Genomic DNA, 27,584 nt, shown 5'->3' with positions numbered 1-27,584 from the left:
GAGAGTTGGACTATAAAGAGTGCTGAGTGCTGAAAAATTGATGCTTTTGAGCTGTGGTGTTGGAGAAGACTCTTGAGAGTCCCTTGGACAGCAAGGAGATCAAACCATTCAATCCTAAAAGAAATCAGTCCCGAATATTCATTGGAAGGAGTGATGCATTGGCCACCTGATATGAGGAACTGACTCATTGGAAAAGACCCTGATGCTGGGAAAGATTGAAGGCAGGAGGAGAAGGGGATAACAGAAGATGAGATGGTTGGATGGTATCACTGACTCAATGGACATGAGTTTGAGCAGGCTCTGGGAGTTGGTGATGAACACGGAAGCCTGGTGTGCTACAGTCCTCCAGGTCGAAAAGAGTCAAACGCAACTGAGCGACTGAACTGAACTGAAAGAGAAATAGGGGGTTAAAAAGTAACTAAATTAGTTTTTAATTTAAAAATGTCAGGCTTCCTAAAACATCCACATCCTACCACTCAAGTTAAGGACTTCTACTAAGATAATGCCTCAGCTTCTGGATTTAGATATTGGCTTCCAACGTTATTATTCTACATTCCTCTTTTAATAATTAGATTAAAAAAATTTCCAAGGCTGATATATGCTTTTTCCCTCAGAATGGCAAATCAGAAATAAAAAAACATAATGTAGTTTGATTGTGCTCCGTGCTCAGTCGTTCAGTCATGTCGGACTCTTTGTGATCCTATGGACTGTAGCCCATAGGATCATCTGTCCATGGGATTCTCCAGGCAGGAATACTGGAGCAGTTTGCCATTCTGTCCTCCAGAGGATCATCCTGACCAGGGATCGAATCCACATCTCCTGTGTCTCCTGCATTACAGCCAGATTCTGAACCCACTGAGCCATCTGCGGAGCCAACTCTATTTACAAAAGCAAAACAACAGTTTTCATATTTAATCTCTTTTGGAAAAAATATTAAGAGTGACTTTCAGGGGGCTTCTGAGTCAGATTTCTCTCAAGTTTGACTTGCCTATCATATTTCTTTTTTAATTTTATTATTATATTTTTGATTTTTAATTGGAACATAGTTGACTTAAAATGTTGTGTTAGTTTCTGCTGTAAGACAATGTGAATCAGTTATACATATACATATATCCACTCTTTTTTAGATTCTTTTCCCATATAGATCACGACAGAGCACTTATTGTATTTCTGATAGTTTCAGACAGCTCACTAAGACACATCATTTTAGCTATGAAGTGAAAGCAGTTCTTTACTGAGATAATGGTCAAATCTGATTTGTGAAGCTCGTTTGATGCTTGAGAACAAACAGCTGTACTGACCCATGCCCATAACACCCTGAAGGGCTTCCATGCCTGAGACTGTCCTTCAGTAAAAATTTTAAATGAAGATCTTGTCTTCAGAAAATATTGGTACTCTGAAGCACTTAGTTCTGCTGCCACTGCTGCTGCTAAGTCACTTCAGTCGTGTCCGACTCTGTGTGACCCCATAGATGGCAGCCCACAAGGCTCCCCCATCCCTGGGATTTTCCAGGCAAGGACACTGGGGTGGATTGCCATTTCCTTCTCCAATGCATGCAAGTGAAAAGTGAAAGTGAAGTCGCTCAGTTCTGTCCAACTCTGAGCGACCCCATGGACTGCAGCCCACCAGGCTCCTCCGTCCATGGGATTTTCCAGGCAGAAGCACTGGAGTGGGGTGCCATGAGAAACTGCAAATCCAGATACTTAAGAGTTTAGCATGATGGATAACAAGCCAATCAAAACTGGATGTGAAACAGCTGTATACAAAGTTTGATCTAGAAGAAATGACTTAAAGAAGCAACAGTTAACACAGCAGAGCATCCCCCAGAGTTAGAACAGAGTACAAAGTAATAAAATATGCGGCAACTTTGCTAGAGGGTCCTCAGAATTCAGTTGTGATTATTCGTTAATAGATGTAGATTCAGGATGATCTCTTTAGAATAATTTCTTAAACTAGACTTTAATGAAGATATTATTTTAAAACACAGTATTATGGTTTCCTTAAACTACACTTTCATGTTTATCCTACTGAGGAGAATTTGCTTGGAAGACGAATTATGTACTTTTCCCCTGACCATGTGGCTACTTCTTCCTTGTGTGTAGCTGTTTTGGGCAAGAAATTCTTGTCCTTTCCACCAGTGCTGTGTCGTTGCTGTTGTTTAGTCACTAAATCATGTCTGAGTCTTTGGCGACACCATGGACTACAGCCCACCTGGCTCCTCTCTCCAGGGAATTTTTCAGGCACGAATTTTGGAGTGGGTTGCTGTTTTCGTCTCCTGGGGATCTTCCCTCCTGACCTAGGGATTGAACCTGAATCTCTTGCGTCTCCTGCATTGGCAGGTGGATTCTGTACTGCTGGGCCACCAGGGGCAGGCCGACCACTGCTGTAGATCAGCTCTGTTTCCCTCTAGATAATAGCGTCGCTTCAGCAATGTCCAGGTCTAGACTGTTTCTGTGCCAACTAAGAGAGAAAGGACTTGTAAACTAAGAAAAAGTAAACTACAAAGTACTTTTTAGGAGATTAAGGTTTATTTTTCATAGGGAGTCTGAAATTTCTTTAAAGTTTACAGTCATGGACAATTTTCAACATTTGAGTCAGTTTCATTTATTATAAACTCTTGCAGAAAAATAAACCTTCCAGTATGCCTTTTATTTGTGTTTAGATTTTTCCCCTTTGGGGAGGAATAGAAAGAACCATAAAGACAGTATGAATCAGCTAGCTCAAACTCACTGACGTCATTAGAAACTGTAAAGGGACAAAGAATTAAGAAAGAAAGTCATACAGTTTTATGTCCGAATGTGAGTTCCTTGAGATTGGGGCAGGGGTTGTGAGTAGAACTTTCCTACGCTTAGGGAGATCTAAGATCCAATGGTAATCTTAACTTTGGCTATAAATCTATCATTTCTAATTGTAGGTCTTCAATACAGATTCCCAAAATATAAAGTTTAGAAAAGGCCTCCTTGCCCTTTATTATGCAATTGTTAGTGCCTCAACTTTTGTGCCTGCTGCAAATGACAGATTCCTTTAGATAGGAGCTGCCAGGATGAAGCCTTTGACTGAAGTGTAGATGCTGATAGCTTTTCCTCTCCATTTCTCTCCCTTTTGCAATTCATAGCTGTATAATTAGAGATTAGTATCAGCAAATGTCTGAATTTTTCTACCGCATCTTAGACCTGAATTTCCAAAGAGGGTATCGCTGTTAAAAAACTCACCACCTAATCCTTTTTGTTTTCACCAAAGATTTTTAGCCATCAACTGGTTTTCTGGACAAGGGATTAAAAAGTCCCCAAAATAGCACAATCAAATCATTTTGCCTAAACAAAGAGATTGAATTAAGTGTGTTGAATGGACTCTGTTTTCCTTGGGCTATGAGACTCTGCAGTGTGAAATGTTTTACATTCTCTGTCTGCCAATTCTGGTTCTGCTCATTATATTTAAAAAGCTTCTCCATCCCATTTTCAGCTTCTTCTTTTTCTTTTTTTTTCTTTTAACATAAATGCTGGCATGCAACTTACTTCTAGGAATAGCTCTGAGCTGATGCTCTCAACTTAGTCATGAGAATTACATTTCTCTCCTCTTTGGAAATATTCTCCCCCAATTTCTGTAATTATGACCCCATAAGAGCTAGGTAATTTCAGTTAAAATGAAACATATAGCTTTGTAGAACATACAGGAAGCAGACTACTTCATAAAGGAAGGAGAGATCACAGTGTTGATTTCTCATATCAACAATACGCCTTTACAATCTAAGTCACAAGAAACATTTATCTATAAGAACATCTCTTCCCTTGAAAAGTAGGAAGGTAAAGCTCAGATACAGTACAGAATATTAAAATTCATGGTTGTAATTTCTTATGTTGAAAGGTTTTCAAATAATGATGATAACATATGAAAGTGGTAGAACATTTTTACCATTTTCACGTTGCAAAATACCTATTAGAAGAAGTGATAAAATATATTGAAAATAATCTAAGAGCTCTTGACCAGGCTTTTGTTTCTCATCATGCAATTCTATTTCTGAATCTTTTTCTGTTTTAAAAATAAAAACAACATGGATAGAGAATTGGTAAGATTAATTTGCCTGTTGAAATGAGAAAAGCAGAAGAATTATGAGCTTTGGCCTGTCACCCTCTGTATAAACCAATTATGTATTTTCAAAAGGTTACTTTCCCAATGCTGTATTAAGTGCTTAGGTCCTCATGAGTGCAGGTTCGCGACTCCCCACTTTTTCAGCCCTCAGCCCCGGAGCTGTGTTTACTTACAGAAGCGCAGTTTTCAGACTTGTCTTCCACGAAACCAATCTGGCAGGGTGTTCTCTGATTCTGCAGCCAGTAGTCTGTAGACTCCAGCAGGCTATTACTGCGGAGAACCTAAGGGAACCAAGAAAACCTTCTCAGAGCTACTGGCAAGACTTTCTATTTAAACAAAGAGCTCTTTTCTAAAGAATCTAGAAGTGTTTTGCTGGCCTCATAGCATCTGGATATTAGGAAAAAAAAAATACTTCCAGGATAATAGCACCTCTAAAATGTATAAAACAATCAACCAAGAATCCACTTTAAAGGAACGTACTGACGTGAATATTGTTGTTTCTTCTCTCATCTAATTCAACATCTGGAAACTTCAGTGTACCTGTGACTTTTGCATAACCTGCAGTCAAATGACTGTTTGGGATATGGTTCAATTGGCAATGGGGATCACACTTCATTTAAGTGTTGGAGCTCTTTTACATTCTATGAATACTTTTGATTGAAATGTAGTGTTTCTCCATTTGGTGCAATAATAAAATTATTCTTCTTTAGATTTCCAGCTGTGCTAACCTATCTATGAAATAAGGCACAGTTCTTTTAGAGCATTTAGGGTACTACACTAAGTTTAAAAATTATTAGGAATAAATAAATGCATTACAACAACCATTTCTCTTGTAGAAACAGTATGGTAATGCAAAGTGAATTTCAATACACAAATTAACAACACCAAATATGGTTTACAAATGTCTTGTTTCTGGGCTTTGATTTTAAAGAAATAAAGAAAAATCTTATTTCTGAACTGAAACATTTTAAAGATGTAGTCTCATAAACAACCAAATGATTCAGCTTCTGATGTTTTAATGCGAGTCAAATATTGTATAAGATTTTTCTCATATAAGATTTCCAGTGCTCTCCTGGTACTCTCTACTCTATTAGGACACATGTCTGCCAATCACCTTCACTTAAGTAATAGAATAGATTTAATCAGTTTGGTTACTGCCACAAGAATAGAATGACACTTCGATTATATTTCATTTGCACACTGAAGGATTGTCTTCCTTTGTTCTATAAAAATACTTTAATTTTTGTCTCTGCATACTGAGTCAACCAAATATAATTCTGACACATTTTTCTATAACATTTTTGTGTTAGCCACATGATATTTTAATATTTTTCCCCCTCAAGGTTTATTATTCTGGAGATAACAAATTTTCATCATTCTTTTCCAGAATAATACCAAGAGACAGTGTGGATGGACTTCAGTTATCACTGGAGATGAAAGTTCGAGATGGAACTTTTCAGGTCTCTTAGAGTTTATCTAAAAATTGTGGTACTTCAAGTGTGAGTTGGGACCTATAGAGGCCCCTGGGGTCTTTCCGGGAGTCCAGTGGTCAAATTATTTTTATAATAATATTGTCTTTATTTTCTCTTTTCAACTGAATTGTCTCCTGAGTACTCAGTGGAGTTCTCCAGGGTCCACACGAGGTATGATAATGTAATAGGTTAAATGCAGAAGCAAATAGGAGAGTCTAGCCAAGCTCTTTTAAGTTAGATATTAAGGAGATTGGCTAAAAATGTAAAATAAAGTTAGTCTTCTCACTAAACTGTTTTGTTTTGGAAAACATAGGTATTGGCCATAAAAATATGTATGTTAACTTGCAGTATGTTTATTTTTAAATTATTTTTAAGTAATAAATTATGGCTATTTAAATTCTAATTGTTATTTCAAGATTAAAGAAATATGTATTTAGAATTTTCTTGGCTTTTTTTCTTATGAATTATACGTTTATTTAGCTGCTTTAAGATTTTGCTGGGGCTTCCCAAGTTGCACTAGCGGTGAAGAACCTGCCTGCCAATACAGAAGACATAAGAGACATGGGTTTGATCCCTGGTTTGGGAAGGTCCCCTGGAGAAGGAAATGGCAACCCACTCCCATTCTTGCCTAAAGAATCCCACGGACAGAGGAGCCTGGTGGGCAACAGTCCATAGGATCACAAAGTCAGTTATGACTGAAGAGACTTAGCACACATGCACAAGTTCTGGTATTTTTGTTTCTATGTGGCATCAGACTTCATCAAAATATTCTGAAAATACAATTTGGCAAATCGAAAAAGTTATTTTTAATTTTTTTAATTAAAAATTTTATTTTATATTGAAGTATAGTTTATTAACAATGCATTAGTTTCAGGTATGCAGCAAAGTGATTCAGTTATATATATATATGTATCCATTCTTTTTCAAATTCTTTTCTCATTTAGGTTATTACAGAGTATTGAGCAGAGTTCCCTGTGCTATATAGTAGGTCCTTGTTGGTTATCTACTTTATACAATAGGGTTCATATGTTAATCCCAAATCCCAATTTATCCCTCCTCCAACCTTTCCTCCTTGGTAATCATAAATTTGTTCTCGAAGTTTCTGAGTCTGTTTCTGTTTTGCAAATAAGTTTATTTGTATCATTTTTCTTAGATTCCACAAGTGAGTCAAAGACAAATATGATATGATATTGCTTATATGCAGAACTTTTCTTAGGTTTAATTTATAATATGGAATATACCAGTAAGAACAACCCATATAATCAAAATTTTCACAAGATCCCCAACATTTTTTTAGTGCAAAGGAGTTTTGATTTCAGAAACATTAAAATTGAGAACCATTGATCGAGATTAACTTTATTTGAAGTAGAAAAAGATTCTCAGTTCACTTCTTCCACTGCCATTCACTCTTACTTCCACCATAGAATAGAATTTAAGAAAACGGACATTTGTGATTTGTGTTGAAATCTTGTCCTGGTCATTAGTAGCAAGAAGACCTTGGATAGCCAATTTAAGTTCTGTCTCAGTTTCTACACCTGTGAATGCAGACAGTAAACACCTACTTGGAGGTGGGATCACTGGGGTATTCAGTGAGACGACGTGTGTCAAACACGGCAGTATGCAAAATGGTACGTCATCCTCTCAGTACATGGTTCTCATTGTTACTGTTTGATATGAACTACAAAGGAAAAGAGTGCTTCCCTGGTGGCTCAGAGGTTAAAGCGTCTGCCTGCAATGCTGGAGGCCTGGGTTTGATCCCTGGGTTGGGAAGATCCCCTGGAGAAGGAAATGGCAACCCACTCCAGTATTCTTGCCTGGAGAATCCCATGGACGGAGGAGTCTGGTGGGCTACAGTCCACGGGGTCACAAAGAGTTGGACACGACTGAGCAACTTCACTTTCACAAAGGAAAATAGAAAATTGGATGCCTTTGTTTGAAATTAGTACATTGAAAACATTTCAGATGTGTGAAGACAAATCTTCTTTAGCAAATCTTCTGACCTAAAAAGTGTAAGTTCAGTTTCACGTATTGCTGTGACCCTAAAACTGCTCTGAAAAATAGAATATATCATGCATTTAAAAAATAACTAAAATGAAACCTACATCTTTCAATTGCTTAACAACAAATACTTTGAAGAGAATGTCTCTTGTGAGAATAATCATTCCCTGTGTAACTTTAAAATGTGAATTTTACTTATAATTAAAAAATAGCTTACTTGATTTTATCAACAATTAAATTTCACTATTTATTTAGAGATATTTAGAGATTATTCATTATTTAATACTTTATATTCTTTAATTATTGACCAAGAAATGCTACATTTAATTGAGAACTCTCTGGGCTAAGGTCCTATTTAGTTATTACCTGAATTAAACACCTAGACTTATGAAATAGAATTTGAGGGCTAATATGTGACATGTGCTTAAAATAGTTCTTGGCATGTAGCAAGTGTTCAAGAAACATCAGTTCAGTTCAGTCGCTCAGTCCTGTTGGACTCTTTGTAACCCCATGGACTGCAGCATGCCAGGCCTTCCTGTCCATCACCAACTCCAGGAGTTTTGGAGTTTCAGCTTCAGCATTAGTCCTTCCAATGAATATGCAGGAGTGATTTCCTTTAGGATGGACTGGTTGGATCTCCTTGCTGACCAAGGGACTCTCAATAGTCTCCAACACCACAGTTCAAAAGCACCAATAAACACCAGCTATTATAAAAATTATTATTCTCTTTGCCCAGACTTCAAGCGATTTATACTTTTTCTTCACACTCTGTGAACCAGTCTCTCTGGTCCCAAAGCTCCCATAACAGATTGCTCCATTGCAAGGTAGTAAAGTTACATAATTTCTCATCTTCCAGTTCTACCAAATATGTGTCTATGCACTTATCCATCTGTCCCTCAGGGACCTGGTCTGCGTGGTCAGAAGGCTTGAATTCTAGTTCTGGCCCTACTGTCTGTGTGGTCAGGTTACCCACCAGCTCCCAGGCTCAGTTTGTCCTTTGTACACAATGAAATCATGTGATCTGAAGTGCCCTTCTCTGGAACAACAGTAATTCTCTGCCTCTCTTCTCCTTTTGTTCCTTCTGCCCTTCCCATTCCCAAATATATTACGAAGCAAATAAGCAAAGAGAATAAAAATGCAGGCATCAGTAAACCATTTAGCATCATATGTTAAGCAATTTTGACCTGTGAAAAGCTTTTGGTGTAATGGTTTAGACAAATCGCTAGAAAAAAATAAGAATGCTTGAAACAAGAATATGTGTTTGAGAGTGTAATGATTTTAAAGCTTTATGAATATAATCTCCCTGAAGAGAGTCACTTTCTGATGGGGGTAGGGAAAAAGAAAAACTCACCAGGCTTTCCATGGCTCATTCATTTATCTGCTATTTTTAGCTGCAGGTTCAATTATTTCAGATGAAGAGCTAAGGACAAACATGCTATGCATTCACAAGTCTGAAATAATAATGACACATTTTCTCTTAAAATTTCGTTGTGTCCTAAACAACGAGGAAAGATCATTCTGCTTTCCTGTACAGTGATTTTCCGTTTTTATACAGAAAACCAAGTTGCAATTGATATGGAATCCATGCACCTGAACATGGATGGATTCTTGGTAACCTGAACACAGCTCTAAATATTACTGAGCAATGCTTTAAAATTAATAAAAGTAATTAAATTGGAGAAGACAGCAGTTTAAGTTTCGTCACATTTCTAGTTCTATACTATCAAATACTGTCAAATTTTTTTTCTGATAATTTTAAGTATCATGATGTAAAGCAACATCAATGCTCTTAAAAGAGAAAATTTCACACACAAAATACTGTATTTGCCTAATGTATGTATCATGATTGGGGCTTCCCGGAACCCAGCTCAGAACCTTCTTAGGTGGGAAAGAACCTGCCTGCCAATGCAGGAGACACAGGTTTGATCCCTGGGTTGAGACGATCCCCTGGAGAAGGAAATGGTAACCCGGTCCAGTTTTCTTGCCTGGGAAATGCCATGGACAGAGGAACCTGGTAGGCTACAGTCATGGGGCTGCAAGAGAGCTGAACACGACTAAGTGACTCAACAACAACAGCAACGACAGGTATCACAACTAATGATGGAATTGTGCTTCACATCAACTGAATAACATCATCAGAACAACGAGCTCATTCATCTTCAGCAACAGATTTACTCTCCCTCCCACCCCCAAACAAGTGGACTCAGAAAAGCTGAGAAGTGGTGGGACTTTGAGATGCACTCAGCTGTCTGAAGGCTGGACAGCGCCTGGTTGGCCATTCTAGGGCAAGTACCCTTGACCATCTGCTTACTGGAGTTCCAAACAAATATTTTAAAAATATGTATCATAATGTGGAAAAGATTTGGAAACACTGTTTAAAGAAAAATCATTCTTTCAAATGTGGTACACAGTTTCCATGGATGTGTGCTGGAGATAAGGAAAGAAAAAGAAAGAGGAGCAGTAAGATAAAGGAAGCCAGATAAGCCCATTAGGAGAGTCCTGAGTATTCCTCAGAGAAGACTCTCCAGACCGCTACTGCAGTTTTAGCCTTTTTCTAGGAAACTCAATTAAATTTTCCTTACACAAAGAGATTGTAAAGTGAGCAGGTCAATTAGATTTGCATAGTGAGATGCCAAGAGTTGGGACATCCCTGGTGGTCCAGTGGTTAAGACTCCACCTTCCAATGTAGCAGGTGAGGGTTTGATCCCTGGTCAGGGACTAGGATCCCACATGCTGCACAGTGAATCCAAAAAAAAAAAAAAGATGCCAAAGAGCTGATGAAAATGATATTAGGGAAGAATGAAGGTAGCTACTCACTAAATACTATTATATATTTGCTCTGCAATAAACAGTGGTATCTCTACTGTGGATAACATTTTATTCATAGAGATAACGCATTCCTATAGAACGCACCTTTTTGTGTAAAGTTCTATGAGTTTTGAAGAAACCACATAGTTGTGTAACCACCATCTCAATCAAAATGTAGAACAACTGTTCAGCTTCATCACCCCCAAAATTCATGTCTGCTCCTTTTAGTCGAAAGGCCGCCCAAATCCCAAACTCTGGCAGTCTGATTTGATATCTACTTCTAAAATTTGCCTTTTCTAAAATGTTGTATGTGTGGAATAATGTAGTTTGTTGCCTTTTTGTGACCTGTTTTTTTTTTTTTTTCCCCTCACTGAGCGTAATGTGTTTAAGATTTATCTATTTATTTAGTTGGGTGTATTAATTTTCTTTTATTGCCAGCAGTATTCCATTTTTTGGATGTATGCATATTTTCAAAAATATCCATTTACCAGATTAAGAATACTTGAGTAGTTTCTATTTGGGGGTAAGCTGCCAGGGAAGCCCAAATATGAATACAGCTGCTATAAATATATACTTACAGGTTTTTGTCTGAATTTAAGTTTTTGCTTTGCTTGAGAATGAGATTACTAGGCAGTGATGTAACTCAGTAAGAAACTGATGAACTGTTTTCTAAAGTGAATTTGCCATTTTCATTCCCATCATCAGAGGTCAAGTTGCTCTGCATCCTTGTCACTACCTGGTATTGTCAGTTTTTGTTTTCAAGTTTTAGCCATTCTACTTGGTGCACCATGGTATTTCATCATGGCTTACTTTCCTTTTATTTTTAAAAGATTTTTCTCCTTTTTTTTAAATTAAAAATTTTAATTTAGATTCTATATTGGTGCAAACCATATTCATCAATCCTAAAGCATTAAATAGACTCTACATTTGATACTAACTTTGGGATATCATTTCCAAGAGAAGGATAAGCCATCCATGTTGTTTTCATTCCCTCATTCATTCATTCAATGGCTGCTTGTTGAACACCTACTGTTTTTAGAAGATGTTGCTTATTTACTAGGCAATCGGGGGGTGGGCAAAACAAAAATCATGAGAAAGCAGAGAGTTTGTTCTCATTCTGCCAAGGGAGGACCCACCACAATCAAATAAATTTTCCATATTTATATATGCTCTGTGAAAACTACTGTGACCATTGTGATGATAAAGCCAGAGAAAGAAATGAAAATGTAAGGGGTACAGTTTGGGGAAGTATTTTCTGGCTTCTGTGAGGGTGACATGGAGCAGAGATCTGAAAGAAATGAAGTGCCAGCCACACACCCACCTGAAGGAAGAGCATCTCAGCAGAGATCACCAGCAAAAAACAGAGGCTCAAAGCAGAAATGCATTTGTTGATGCTGAAGAGCAGCAGAGAATCCATCATGGCTGGTGCAGTGTGAATGGTTGGGGAAGGGATGAGAAAGGGCATTTTATCTTCCACTGAAAAGAAATTCATGGCTAAGGGAGCCAGATAGTCTTTAACGTCATGAAGTACTCTAAGTTTTAATTTAGAAAATGTTTAATTAAAATTTTTGGATATTTAGTCACTGGCTCAAGTAATGCTTAATTGTTTGCTTAAATTTTTATAATAGCTTACAAACCTACCTCCACCAGATACACTGAATTAGAAGTCAGAAGATTTTGTGTCACTTTACATACTTAATTTTATGTTGATTTAATCTGTGCCTTAGGGAACTTTCTGAGAACTCTGTAATCTTTTATTTTCCACTCTGGGATAATATTTTTCCATTACCTCACAGGGAAACTCTATGCTTTAGAAAGTACACTGAATTTCTAAGAAAAGACAAAGAAACAGACTGGAAATAAAATGATTGTGTGGAGGAAAGCAGCAGCACAGAACACTCAGTGGTTTAGTCTCAGTTTCTCAGAAGGTTGAACGAAATATTAAGATAACATTTGCTTTTTAATGATGATTCTTCTGGCTGACTGCCTGTCTTTGTGTATTTAGCTTCCTTTGACAAAAAGGGGAAACTGTTTTCAAAGTATGAATAATCATGTTGGATGTGAAACATTCTTTCACGACAAGGTTGACACCTAGCACAAAATAGCAATCTTATAACTGATTGCTGCAAAAGTATTGGGAAAAAATGGAGTTCTGTTAAGACCTTGGAACTAGCAATTCTCCATTGTTAAGAAGCAAAGAACCTCGATAGCACCAGATCAAAGGTATTGTTGGTTTGGAAGTTTGGGAAGGAAATGGTTGGCAGTGGATCTGCAATTCTTTCTTGACTATGGAGTAGAGTGGGAGGGAATACTCCCAGAGAAGAAAGAAGGTGACACTCTCGTATTTCATTGTAAACATACTAACCTCCAGATAAACTGCACTTTTATAGCAGCAGAGTCCTTGTCTGTGGGATGCTGTTAGCAATATGTACCCAGTCTAACTAAGCTTGCCTCTGGTAAACAGGAAATATACTGATTTATACCAGTCTTCCCTGGTGGTTCAGTGGTAAAGAATCTGCCTGCTAGCGTAGGAGACGTAGGTTTGACTCCTGGGTCAGAAGGATCCCCTGGAGAAGGAAATGTCAACCCACTCCAATATTCTTGCCTGGGAAATCCTATGGACAGAGGAGCCTGGTGGGCTACAGGCCATGGGGTTGCAAAAGAGTGAGACACGGCTTAACCACTAAGTAATAACAGCAACACACTGATTTACAAGTACTTCCAACAAATGTCACACGTGCAAGTATCTCTCTGAGTATAAAATGGAAATGTTTCATGAACAAGAGGGCTCTCTCCTTTGAAGTTACAGTTCCCATCGATGTAATCTGGAGATTTTGTACATTATCTTGGCCCAGAGTGTATCCTAATGCGTCAAGAAATGAACTAGGTAGGCAGTTTTAAGTAGCTTTCTGTTTTTCTGCACCACACAATTACTTGTATCCTGGAAGTTACATTGTATTTCAATGCAATCACAAGAATGGTATAGGAGCACAGAGGACAATTTAGAAGTATCAAGCCACGCTGTTTACTTCTCCACACCACACAGATGTCAGCTGGCTGAAGAATGCTCTGAAAGCTGATCAGAGCTTTTTCCACATGAAAATGATTACCAAGTTTGTCTCAAGCATAAAATGCAAGAGTTACAGAAACAGATATACTCAGTAAAGGCAATTATAGCATAACTTATGAATGGTCTGATTTAAATAGCATCAAATTAGACATAAATGGAAGATAGCTGATTAATTTCTGTTTAGTTTCTATTTAGGTGCCATGTAATGCTGTCATGTTGATATGACCTGTTATGGAAATAGGATTTTTCATGTTAGGAGAAGCAAAATACAGGAAAAAAAGAACACATATAGGAAAATCTATAATGTACATCTCTGTGAGCTGCATGCTAAATAGCTCCAATCATGTCTGACTCTTTGCAACCCCATGGACAGTAGCCCACCAGGCTCCTCTGTCCCTGGGGATTCTCCAGGCAAGAATACAGGAGGGTGTTGTCATGCCCTCCTCCAGGGGATCTTCCCAAGCCAGGGATCGAATCCAGGTCTCCTTCATTGCAGGTGGTTTCTTTACCATCTGAGCCACCAGGGAATCCCATAATGTACATCCAGGCCTGCCACTGACTTTGGATGATTTTTGTGCAAAGTGTACATGGTGCAGATTTGCTGCTCATCAAAGGGACAGCGCGTTTGGCCATGCAACACTTGAGTATTGGTCTGTGTATGTGGCCTTTGGCATAGAGGGTAAAGCGTCTGCCTGCAATGCAGGAGACCCGGGTTTGATCCCTGGGTCGGGAAGATCCCCTGGAGAAGGAAATGGCAACCCACTCCAGTACTCTTGCCTGGAAAATCCCATGGATGGAGGAGCCTCGTAGACTACATATAGTCCCTGGGGTCACAAAGAGTCAGACACAACTGAGCGATGACAGGTTTAATTATAAGAAAGTGGCAATTCTCATCTTGACTCTTTTCTTTGCTGCTGGGAACAACTGCCTTCTAAGGTGTAAGCAGAGGGACACACACTTTGCTAAAGGACACACCTGCTTCTTGGATGCTCTTCATCCTTGAGAGGAAGAGCCCTGATCTGGGTCTTTCAAGATGGGTCTCCTTCTCTAGACACAGAGAAAAGCCTAGTAAATGCAGGCACACACAGCAGAGACTCAGTCTCAGGGATTCATGAACCAGAAGGCTCTTAAGGAGGATTGTTCAAGTTTATCCGAGTCACAATCTTTCTTCCCACCCTGCCACTAGCAGAACTGAAAAGTGAGCACTTTTATCAGAAAGGCAAGCCCGGCAGGATACAGGGAAAGTGAAGCCTCTTAGGACTGGTGGGGAACAGAGTGTTTACTCCAGGCTACAAAGTCGAAAGGGATGCTTAGATGGAGGACTAAGGGGAAAGTGAGAAAAAACAAAAGGCTAGTGATGGGGAGCATGGATGGTAAGATATTTTAAATGCCTGAAGGGAAAAGAAGAGAGTTCTGAATTCCATATTAGGTATTTTAAAAATATAGACCCCTTCCATTTTTGAATAGAAATTTTGAATAGCTAATACAAAGGTTTGGGGCAATTAATTCAAGGAAAAAAAAAAGATCACTTGCCTGGTTTCAACAGCGCAACATCACCTTCCATTCCACAAAATGTTCTAAGCTATTTTGAGTTTTCAGAGCCCTACTTTTTGGTTAAAAAAAAGAAATAAAGAAAAGGCACTGCAAAATCCTTCTAGGAGTTCTTCGCACATAGCAGGGAGGACGCTCAAGGAATGAATTATAGAGAACAGAAAAATTCTAGCGTATTGGAGTCTCAAACAGTCTATATAGCAGTTGTTGGCAGGAAGGAGAGGTGGTGTGGAATCCTGAATGGAAGTCCTGACTTTTGGAATAAGACGCTGAATCACATTCAGATTGCAAAATGAGCCATAATTGATAGTTTTAAACAGTTTCCCACCTAAGATTACTGAACTGACATTTGTCAAAGAATGAACTCACCATGTAGTACACCTCTCTAGTTCAGAGTAGACCACGCTGCTTTAAAGGCAAGAGAAGATGTTTATCATTTCAATTTGCTTTTGCTGAAGGCAGAGGAAATGAATCCCCACCAGAGTCCTCATTATCTGTGTTCTGGCCTCAGAGCAACCTTGAAGCCTTCTAGATGTTAGTGTGGCTCAGGACAGGTAGATGTTTCCTTGGGCAGTCAGTGAAATGACCCCCAGAGGGAATTTTGTGGCTGGCTCTTCAGATGCAACTGGGCTAAATCTGAACCTGTGAACCCAATACCTTGTCTCCTAGCTCCTCTTCCCAGTGACCTCAATGACTCACCACTTATGGATGTCCTGGCTCAAACAGAGTTCGTGGTTCTGTTTAACTCTCAACGTCATGGAATCCTATGGACCTTGACTTCCTCGTGTGTCTCGTCCCAGAGCTTGCTTTTCCTTCCTCTCGCTTTCTGTAGACAGGGTCTGCCTCTCTTCTCCCTGCTTTCCCATCCATATAAGCTATGCTTCTTCTGGCATCCTAGATTTCACTCTCATTTTTCTCTAAGTAACTGCCTTTAGAACTACTAGACAAACCATCTTCAAATACCACTTTTAGGAAGATATCCATTTCTTTTCTTAAAAATCTCCCTGTTTCTTCAATGCCTCTGATTATTCCTGTAGAATGGCAATAAAATAAGACACCTTGCTGTTTGACAAAACTTGAAGAGGCCATTCTCTGGTTTCAGAAGGTGCACCTGAACATTGCTAACAGGTTGCTTGATCAGAAGAGTGTTTCTAGATCTGTGAGTGGGTTACATCCCAGAGGGAAAGCCTTCAACAGAAAGGTGATTATGGCCCAGTTATGCTGGCCTTGTTTTAAATTTTACTTGCTTAGTTATATATATTTTAAAAGCCCTTCCTTCCTTTAAGGAAACAGCTTCTACAAATACAGACTATTATAGCTATTTTCCATCATGTACTTCCTGGAGTTACTACTGGGGCTTTTGGCCAAGAGCAATGCAATTCTGATTAATAAAAACATCTTTAGAGAAAAGGATAGGATTCTGAAAAAGTCTTTCAATTTGTATGCTCGTGCATGAACATATTAATTGAACTGCTTTTCTTAATTACATGTCATCAAAAAGATATGGGCTGAGATGAAATGTATCTTACAGAGCAGGGCAATATCAGAGCAGGTAAAATATCAAGAGGCCTCCATTCTGTTTTTCTTCAGTTGTATCTGTGCCACTGTTGACAGCAAATTTCAGTCAGTTTAAAAGAGGTCAGTCAAGCCAAAGCATGCTTTTGAAGCTTCAAAGAGACGATCAGATGTCATGTTAAGATCAAATCTTGCCTCTGGGAACCTGACTTGTGTTCAGTCTGATGCCTTTGTTAAGTCCAACTCTAGGGTGGATTTAATTAACATGACTTAAAAAGAGAAGGATATTTGAGGTGTTGATTTTTCTCCAAAATTCTTTTCATACAGTTGGTTCTACTATATCCTGAGTAACAAATCTTCAGTCTGTGATGTAAAGCAGACTTTTGATGATGAATCAAAAATGCCCTGCTCTTGTGGACATATGACATCGACTATAGTGCTTTCAAGGGGTTTCCTTGATGGCTCAGATGGTAAAGAATCCACCTGCAATGCAGGAGACTCCAGTTTGATGTCTGGAACAGGAAGATCCACTGGAGAAAGTGATGGCTACCCACTCTAGTATTCTTGCCTGGAGAATTCCATGGACAAAGGAGCCTGGTGGGCTACAGTCCATGGGGTCATAAAGAGTCAGACATGACTGAGTGACTAGCACTTTCAATTCACTTTCATAATGTTTTCAAACTAGAGAAGAGTCCAACAGATATCAACACAGTGAAAGCACATTGCGTGGTACATCCAGATTAGTCTGTCAATTCTACTTAAATAAATTTTACCCTGTGGGCTTCTTTTGTGGCTCAATGGTAAAGAATCCACCTACTAATGCAGGAGATGTGAGTTCGATCCCTGGGTAAGGAATATCCCCCAAAGAAATGGTAACACACACCAGTATTTTTGCTTGGGAAATCCCATGGAAAGTGAAGCCTGGTGGGCTACAGTCCATGGGGTCCAAAAAGAGTCAGATATGACTTAGCAACTAAACAACAACAAAAGATTATTTATTTTTTGGTTAAAAAATTAATTTTTGTTAAGCATGAATTATGTACTAAAGACTTACACAAAGCTTTTGGCATATAAATGTCATGTTGTTGTTGTCAGTCACTAAGTCGTGTCCAACTCTTTGCAAACCCCATGAACTGTATGTAGCCTGTCAGGATCCTCTGTCCATGGGATTTCCCAGGCAAGAATACTGGAGTGAGTTGCCATTTCCTACCTCCAGGGGATCTATTCAACCCAGGAGTCAGACCCTTGTTTCCTGCACTGGCAGGCGGAATCTTTACCACTGAGCAACCAGTCAAAGTGAAGTGGAAGTGGATGTTGCTCCGCCCTGTCCAACTCTTTGCAACACCATGGGCTACACAGTCCATGGAATTCTCCAGGCCAGAATACTGGAGTGGGCAGCCTTTCCCTTCTCCAGGGGATCTTCCCAACCCAGGCATAGAACTCAGGTCTCCCGCATTGCAGGCGGATTCTTTACTAGCTGAGCTACAAGGGAAGTCCAAGCTCTTAGACTTGTGATGTAACTTCTCTGACTCAGATGTCTTAAGGGTTGTTATGAAGGCTTCCCAACCCTTAAGACATCTGAGTCAGAGATGTTACATCACTGGTCTAAGATTACACAGTAAAACGAGAAACCTGAAATTTGACTCAGGACTTTGGATTCCAAGTTCAGCTTTGCTACACAGCACTTTACTGTCTCCCCCCCTTTTTTTTTTTTTGGGCTAGTGATTTTTTAGAATATAAATTTATTTATTCTAATTGGAGGCTAATTACTTTACAATATTGTATTGGTTTTGCCATACATCAACATGAATCTGCCACAGGTGTGCACGTGTTCCCCATCCTGAACCCCCCTCCCACGTCCCTCCCCATACTGCCTCCCTTTAGATAAAAGATTTTGATTTATTATAAAGAGAATATTAAGGACATTTCATTTAGTGTTTAGTAGACAAAAAAGGATAACATTTATAATTTAGCTTATTTAAAGGGAAATCCATATGATTCAGTTTAACAAAGGTGGTTGTGTTTGTCTTGTAAGGAGGAATTATCCAAAAGGGAAGGAAACATCAGGGAATGTCCAGGTAAGAAACAATTTTAAAAGACACCATGGAGGGCTCCAGTGTCCCCTCTTCACCAGCAGCTTTCTTTCTTTCTCTCATTTTTTCTCCCGGGCAGTATTTAGAATTTCATCATTTAAATGCATTATATTGCGTACCAATCCTAAAGGAAATCAACCTTGAATATCCATTGGAAGAACTGATGCTGAAGTTGAAGCTGCAATACTTTGGCCACCGGATGGAAAGAGCTGACTCATTGGAAAAGATTCTGATGCTAGGAAAGATTGAGGGCAGGAGAAGAGGGCAACAGAGGATGAGATGATTGGATGCCATCACCGACTCAATAAACATGAGTCTGAGCAAACTTTGGGAGACAGTGAAGGACAGGGAAGCCTGGTGTGCTGCAGTCCATGGGATCACAAAGAGTTGGACATGCTTAGCAACTGAACAACAACAACACTGCATACATTAAAACTCCCCTGGGTCTGGTGGTTGTTCAGTCACTCAGTCATGTCTGACTCTTTCCAACTCAATGGATTGTAGCATGCCGGGCTTCTCTGTCCTTCATCATCTCCTGGAGCTTGCTCAAACTCATGTTCATTGAATTGGTGATGTCATCCAACCATCTCATCCTCTGTTGTCCCCTTCTCCTCCTATCTTCAATGTTTCTCTGCCTCAGGGTCTTTTCTAATGAGTAGGCTCTTCAACATCAGGTGGCCAAAGTATAGGACTGATACTGAGCTTCAGCTTCAGTATCAGTCCTTCCAATGAATAGTCAGGGTTGATTTCCTTTAGGATTGATTGGCTTGATCTCCTTACAGTCCAAAGGACTCTCAAGAATCATTTCCAACAACACAGTTCAAAAGCATCAATTCTTCGGTGCTCAGCTTTCTTTATAGTGCAACTCTCACATCCATACATGACTACTGGAAAAACCATAGCCTTAACTAGATGGACCTTTGTGGGCAAAGTAATGTCTCTGCTTTTTAATACACTGTTTAGGTTTGTGATAGCTTTTCTTCTAAGGAGCAAGCGTCTTTTAATTTCATGGCCGCAGTCACCATCTGCAGTGATTTTGGAGACCAAAAAAATAAAGTCTGTCACTGTTTCCATTGTTTCCCCATCTATTTGCCATGAAGTGATGGGACCAGAAGCCATGATCTTCATTTTTTGAATGTTGAGCTTTAAGCCAGCTTTTCCACTCTTCTTTTCACCTTCACCAAGAGGCTCTCTAGTTCCTCTTCACTTTCTGCCATTAGAATGGTATCATGTGTATATCTGAGGTTGTTGAAATTTCTCCCGGAGGTCTTGATTCCAGCTTTTGCTTCATCCAGCCCAGTATTTTGCATGATGTACTCTGCATGTAAGTTAAATAAGCAGGATGACAATATACAGCCTTAATGTACTCCTTTCCCTATTTGGAACCAATCTGTTGTTCCATGTTCAGTTGTAACTGTTGCTTCCTGACCTGCATACAGATTTCTCAGGAAGGAGGAAAGATGGTCTAGTATTCCCATCTCTTTAAGAATTTTCCACAGTCTGTTGTGATCCACACAGTCAAAGGCTTTAGCATAGTCAGTGAATCAGAATTAGATGGGTCTTGGTGCTCATTAAATTAGGGTGACATCAAAGTTAGCTTAAATCGCAACTTGGATGGATTGATGCTTTGTGAAGAATAGAATTCTGAAATCGTGTCCAGGCTCTATAGGCTCAGTTGCCAATGTCAGTTGAGGGAGGTGATAATCATACGAGTTCAGCAGTAGCAGTAGTTAAGTAAAAACAGATTTTTATTTGTTACAACAACATTAAGATGTGTAGTTACTAACACCGCAGTGTGAGTTTATCTGATAACTTTCATAGCACTTAGAGGAAGGGGAGAAAGAAGAGAAAGAATAATTCTGAAGCTAGAGCTGGGATAATCATATGACACTGTGCATACCAGGGAATTTTTGAGAGCAAAAGGGGATTCTATCAACAAAATGCCAGGACAGTATATATTAGCTGTGATTGAACGATATGGTAATCTTAGCTCTGGGGAAAGACAGTCCCTCTCAAATAAACACACATATTACGGAGTTAAATAAGAAGTGGTCCTTCAAATAAGACAACTAAATTCTTTTTCCTAATGGTATGGCCTTTTCACAGCTATGGCATTCAGTGACATATTTCCTTAACAACAAGAAACTAAAGCAACTGAACCTGGATAGGATTCCAAAAACCTCAGAGATTCACTGTCAAGCATACAGCATATGAAATGCATTTGGTCAATTTGCAATTTTTCAGAGGCTGATTATCCAACTAATGCATTATCTTTTGGACCCTTGTTTTATTTCTTCTACTGGTTAATTTAACAATATGTCAGTTCTGATAAGAAGGTTTGATGGAGAAGAAGATGAAGCTATTATATAAAATGAGTTTGGGGAATTACCAATAGATTTCAATTATCCGTGTTGCTCTTACTGAAGGCTGATTCATTGTGAAGAGTAGAGATTTGGCTGGACAGTCTTGCTGTTTCTAAGACAGAACTGTCCTTACTCTTTTTGTAATTATTGTACAGAACATATATGTGCAATTGTGAACATACAGATCCTTATTTCCCCAATCCTGTGACCTGTGATTAATGCAATGAAAACACAATCATGATCACTTAAATCAACTGTAGTTACATATAAAAATAAAATAAAGGAATTAAGTTTCAATATTCATGCCTTTTATTGTGGGGCCATGGTCTTGACACAAAGAAGAAGAAATACTGGTGAGCTACTTTTTGGAAGGCGAGAAAAACAATCAGAGTCCACATGGTGTGTAACCTACGGCATATAAGGCTACTAAATTGGCTTAAAATGCAATGTTTACATAAGCTTAAGAATGAAAGGAATGTACCATGAATATTAGAAAAATATTGCCATACACAAAAGTATTGGCTTCTCCTACATTAATTTGGCTCCACCTTCTTATATTTAGTTGAATAATCTCTTCACTTATTCAAATCTTATTCACACTTCAAAGTCTGAATTAACATCCACTTCTCTTTTTGAAGGTTGTTGTCTATTACAAATCCAGTGTCTCTCTGTGTTCTCAGCTATAAATACCCATAATGTTCATCTGTCACCTAATTTATACTATCTTGATATGTCACTGCAGTTACATTATTTAACTTATTATTTGTTGCTTGACTTTTCACATCAGAAACCAGTACAATCTCCCAAACCATATTGTAAATTCTTTTAGAGTGGGGGCCATTTGTGATCTATCCTTGTATCTTTCTGTGCATGTGTGCATGCGTGTGTGTGTGTGTGTGTGTGTGTGTTAGTCACTCAGTCCTGTCCCACTCTTTGTGACCCCAAGGACTGTAGCCCGCCAGCATCCTCTGTCCATGGAATTCTCCAGGAAAGAATACTGGCGTGGGTTGCCATTCCCTTCTCCAGGGGATCTTCTCAACCCAGGGATTGAACACAGGTCTCCTGCATTGCAGGCAGATTCTTTACCATTTGAGCCACCAGGGAAGCCCCTATCTTTCCTTAGGAGCTAACAAAATTTTAAATGTATTTAGGTTGGATTGTATGAAATTACCCATATTTGGTCATTTTTGATAAATGATCAATAAAAAGCGAATTTTATATGGTTCAGCCTAATAACAGTTGTTCTAGAAATAATTGTGGAATGAGTAGAATTATATTCAAAAACTTAAAATCATATATATATATGCATATATAATAGATCATTTAGAATAGATGAAAATGCTCAGTCGTGCTCTCCATCCATCATTTTCCATTAATTTTTTTCCATCCATGGGATTTTCCAGGCAATATATATGCTATTCAGTCCCAAATGGTTTTATTATTAGTTCATTAGCTTCTAGACATGATTTTTTAAAAAAATGAATATGACTATTTTCTAGGGAAATAAGCATAATTGAAATAACAGATCATAAAGTACTAACTATCTTAGCATGGTAATGCTAATATTGAATTTTTCTGGCACTGTTTACCAGTTGATAAAACCATTCGTTAGACTAATATTAGTTATAGGTAATCTTTATTTTTGAATATATATATAGTATCCCAGGCACTGTTCTAAGCATTTCCTATTGATACACTCATTGAAGAATCTGCATCTCAACCCTGTGAAATGGGTAATAATATCTTTTTTCAGATGAGCAAATTGAGGCATGAAGAGGTAATTTGCTCAAAATCACACAACTAGTAATCATAGAACTGGGTGTCAAATTCAGGCAGTCTGGCTTCAATCCTTCTTTTAAATGCCACTGGAATTCTAATCAATAGAAATAGAGTTATTCAAAAGTTAGAATAAATTAAAAATAATTTAGCCTTATGAAAGATATAGCATCTGGTGGTGACTTTATAATTTAGAGTTACAGAGCTGAACAGACCATATTTAGGGCCTGAAACCTGCAGCTTTAGTTCTTTCATAAGCAACTCAAAACCAGTTTGTGTTACAGGGCCTCAGTTTTCTGCATTAAAATCTGGAATCTATAGCTTTGAATCCTCTACAAGAATTTTATAAGAGGAGAGAAAATAGGATTATGTAACACGTGATAGTAAGATAGGATTATATAACACGTGTGCCTTAATTAATCAGGCACATTTATTTTTATATTTAGTTATGAATATATGCATGCAAATACTTTTTTAAGATTATGTTTAATGCTACTTTTTTTTATAATCAATGTATGTTCTTTATTGAAGGTATTTGTTTTCTTTGGTACTTGAAAACTATACAAAATCACATGAACAGTGAATACTGCTGATTCACTCAGAACAGTAATCAATAGACTGAAATATATATGCATATATAACGTACATTATGTTATCATAATTAAATATACATATAAAACATGATCAGTAAAATAATTTGTCTTAATGTATAACCATAAGCATTCTTTATAATTGAAATTTTTTTAGCAATAAATGAAATAATCCAGTGTGATTTTTCTTTGTTTTCAAGAAAAGAAATATACTTTCCTCTGGAATTCAACATCAAATAATGACAAATGCATTAAATAGGTAAGTGAGCATTTGGCTTTAAATTTCTGGGCCTGAAATTGGGTTAGGTTGGCTTGAAAAATGGGACCGTTAAATTAGATGATTTTATGTTGTTCAAATGGCAACTTTCTACAAGTGTCTGAAAGCAAGATTTGTTTATCAGTTCTAAAATCTTTACTCTAGGAAATGCAATTCTGTTCCTATTAAAATAACCAAGCGTACCCTCCCCTTTAAGAAAACAGCTAAAGGAAAACAGCCATGAATGTATTTTTCTTAGATATAGACTTAGGAGCTTACTATAATAAGTTTGAGTCCATTCAAAATCCATGAAAATTTTTCTGTAAGGAGATCCAAGAAGCCCTTACCCATGGTTAAGTTTAGGAAGAGCTACTAGAAAAGGTTGGAGGTGTTGTGTATGACTGGAGGCTTAGAATTTTTAAATCAGACCTTTCTGAAATGCTTGAGTTTTCTGATCATTTCCATGAATTACATGTTTAATATCATCAGGGGGTTATCCCCATGAGCATACTGTGCATGATTTTGCTGTGTGGTTTTACTGCTCTTTCTGCTTTTGAAGAAGTGCTTGAAAACTCAAACCAGTGTTCAATCAGCTCAATCAGTTCAGAGAGAGCGGTGTTAGAGGCAGCGTTACCTTCTTACACGCAGTGATGGAGCCGCCCAGGCTACTTCCCGAGCTGGCGCTGGCGCTGCCCTGCTGCGTTTCCGGAACCTGGTACATCAGGGGTGACTCCAAGCTGCTGTTTGTTCCCCAAAACACAAAAGAGAACACATTCAGTGAGTCATCTGCATATTCAGAAAGAAAGAAGCACAATGTGCTTTATGCAAAATCATCTTTTCAGATTGAGCTGGACACTGCAAACCTTCTGCTGACATTGATATTTGTTTCCTTGCTGGTTTCATTTTTGTATTTGGTGGAACCGCGATGACCTAGTCCATTCTGAATATAAAATTGTGACCCATCGCCCTCCACGGACTGTGGATGGACACATCTGCATGAGTTCTAGCAGAGTTGACACGTTTTCTTAAGCAGGCAGTTTTAAAACCCAAGTAATGTTCTTTCCATTGTCACATTATTTCTACTCAGCCAAAATGAATACATAAAAAATACTCATTATTTTTTCAAATGAGAGGAAAACAATTTTAATTAGGAAGCAGTGTGGTACCATGAAAAGAACATGAGCTTTAGAAAACACAGGTCATCTCTTTATCATCCCTGTGACTGGAGACAGTATCTTAACTTTCTTGTCTCCAAAATTCTAGACTTAAATCCTCCTCCCCTGTTCCTGTCAAGTCTTGGTGGGCTTGACTATATACAGGGGTGTATACATATTTTAAAAGATCTGAAATTGCTTACAGCCTCAAGACATGATAAGAATCAAAATTATTTTTAGAAAATAGTTTTAGAATATTGAAGGGAACAGCTACCCACTCCAGTATTCTGACCTGGAGAATACCATGGACTGTATAGGCCATGGGATTGCAAAGGGTCAGGCACGACTGAGTGACTTACTGAGCTGAGCTGAGAAATATTAAGATTCAGAGGGCTTCCTGTATATTTAAATTAGGCTGAATAATTTTCTTCTGAAAATATGCAAAGCTAGATTTTAAGAAAGTATACTGATATCTCAAGTCTACATATTTTATTTTTGTGGTTGTTGACTACATAGAACATGTACAATTCATTAAAACACATTTTTTGAAATATTGTCTAATGACTCTTTATGTAAGTATCAACCCAACATATAGAATTTTTTTCTTCAGATTAAGAAGCACCAAACAGAAGATCTGTTAAATAAACATTGTGTTTCTAAATAACCTATAAGCCTCATGCCTGAGGTTCTGAATTAGTCAATTTTCACTGCATTGCAATTAGCCATAAGTCAAATATTGCATGCATGTAGTCCATTTGTATTCCTGTTATTAACTACTATGAATAACATTCTTTTTTCACATGACCACAGATGGTGCTCTGTAACAGATCAAAAATTTGGGTAAAAATTTTATAGAATAATTCAAGTAAAGTCTGTTTTGTTTTAAACATTATGTAGTGTTTTCTGAGTAACTGCCACCTTGAGGAATAGAATGAAAAGACAGCATCCATATTATTTTTGATGAACTAGGGAAAGATTGGGAAAGGAAGGATGAAAGGAAGAAAGGAAGGAAGGGATAGAGGAAGGAAAGAAAAGGCAAGAAGGAGGGGGAGGGATCAGGAAACAGAGGAAGAAGGTAACTGACTCTAGATCCTGGTTCTAACGCCTGAGCCAAGACACTGCCTAGCTTTTCAGGGTCTGTCTCTTTTTCGTTTATAAATGAAATGCTTGGAGTCAAGTGTGTGGTCCCTGCTAGCTCTGGACTTCACTTTCAAAGTATCATCGACAGTCTGAGTTTTCAGCCCCGTTTTTACAGGCTTCTTGCAATGTAGGGCCTGTACCCTACTCACTGTCAGTAAGTGATTCTCCCTCAAACTCAGCTCCAGGCCTTCTGAATGCTTTCTCGGCCACTGGAGAGTTTGACTTTTATACCAAATAGGTTATCATTGTGAGATTCTAAATCATTTACACATGGAAGATAGGATCACTGACCAAGGTAACTATGGTCTGTAACAACTTGGCCCATGACTCAGAAGAAATTGAGTTATTATTCTTAGTGGGAGCCAGTCAAAGCTCTGTGTGCAGTTCAGAGAGACAGGCCGAAGAGTTTACATAGCTGCCTGCCCTGCTTCTGCTATGTCCATTAGGCATCTCTAGTGACCTGGAGGATCACTTCCATCTAGGCCACCAAAGGATTTAAGTCCAGTGTTGGGACATTCCCCATGTCTCATTGCAGGGTTAGCAGTCCTGAGAGTAGGAAGGAGGAAGGCTGAGAAATGAGGTGGACACAAACCTGATATAAAACACAACAGAAACAGAGCTTCAGCAATTGGTATCTCTCTAAAGGTGGATCACATCTAACTTAGGGAACGTTGGGTAGGTCCAAAATCAGGGAACCTAGGTTAGAGTAAAAGATCAGCCATGGAAGCTCCTTGTTTTCCCATAAAGCATATTGTACATGGCTGCAAGTAGCCACATTGCTCAGCCGTGTCTGACTATTGGGACCCCAGGAACTGTAGCCTGCCAGGCTCCTCTGTCCATGGAATTCTCCAGGCAAGAATACTGGAGTGGATAGCCATTCTCTTCTCCAGGGGATCTTCCTGACCCAGGGATCGAACCCGGGTCACCCCCACTGCAGGCAGATTCCTTACTGTCAGAGACATCAGGGAGAGTAGCCACAGCACCATAGTGATTATTATACACATAAAAGTTTAACTGCTGAGTTAGTCTAGGAGAAAGAAGAGATGCCAAGTCACCAGATCACCAGATAGTCAATACTGAAATCAGATTGATTACATTCTTTGTAGCCATAGATGGAGAAGCTCTATACAGTCAGCAAAAACAAGACTGGGAGCTGACTGTGGCTCAGATCATGAACTCCTTATTGCAAAATTCAGACTTAAATTGAAGAAAGTAGTGAAAACCACTAGACCCCATTCACATATGACCTAAATTAAATTCCTTACAATTATGCGGTTCAGGTCAATTCTGCTCAGTGGTGTCCAACACTTTGTGACCCCATGGACTGCAGCACATCAGGCCTCCCTGTCCATCACCAGCTCCCAGAGCTTGCTCAAACTCATGTCCATCGAGTTGGTGATGCCATCCAACCATCTCATCCTCTGTCGTCCCCTTCTCCTCCCGCCTTCAATCTTGCCCATCATCAGTGTCTTTTCCAATGAGTCAGTTCTTCGAATTAGGTGGCCAAAGTATTGGAGTTCCAGCTTCAACATCAGTCCTTCCAATGAATATTGACTGATTTCCTTTAGGATTGACTGGTTGGATCTCCTTGCAGTCCAAGGGACTCTCAAGAGTCTTCTCCAATACCACAGTTCAAAAGCATCAATTCTTTGGCACTCAGCTTTCTTTATAGTCCAACTCTCATATCCTCTCACTACTGGAAAAACCAG

General features: G+C 38.6%; 1 protein-coding gene across 2 annotated transcripts in view; it reads right to left on the bottom strand.

Moving 5' to 3' along the window:
* Nucleotides 1–24,303, bottom strand: part of SPHKAP (SPHK1 interactor, AKAP domain containing) — a 136,134-nt gene extending 111,831 nt beyond the window's left edge. The window contains exons 1-2 of one of the 2 annotated variants that reach the window (XM_005890155.2): nucleotides 24,216–24,303; nucleotides 4,263–4,370 (exon numbers count right to left, since the gene is read on the bottom strand). In XM_005890155.2, coding sequence (XP_005890217.2) covers nucleotides 4,263–4,370; nucleotides 24,216–24,302 — 195 coding nt within the window. In that variant the 5' untranslated portion in view covers nucleotide 24,303. Of the gene's footprint in view, nucleotides 1–4,262; nucleotides 4,371–4,569; nucleotides 4,643–24,215 lie in introns of those variants that run through there. The other variant, XM_070385607.1, reaches the window with a different exon arrangement.
* Between the last annotated feature and the right edge of the window lie 3,281 nt (nucleotides 24,304–27,584).

The sequence above is a fragment of the Bos mutus genome, chromosome 2 (assembly GCF_027580195.1).
Source record: "Bos mutus isolate GX-2022 chromosome 2, NWIPB_WYAK_1.1, whole genome shotgun sequence".
Classification (NCBI taxonomy): Eukaryota; Metazoa; Chordata; class Mammalia; order Artiodactyla; family Bovidae; genus Bos; species Bos mutus.
The sequence above is the reverse complement of the archived record's forward strand: the minus strand, read 5'-3'. Positions and strand labels throughout refer to the sequence as shown.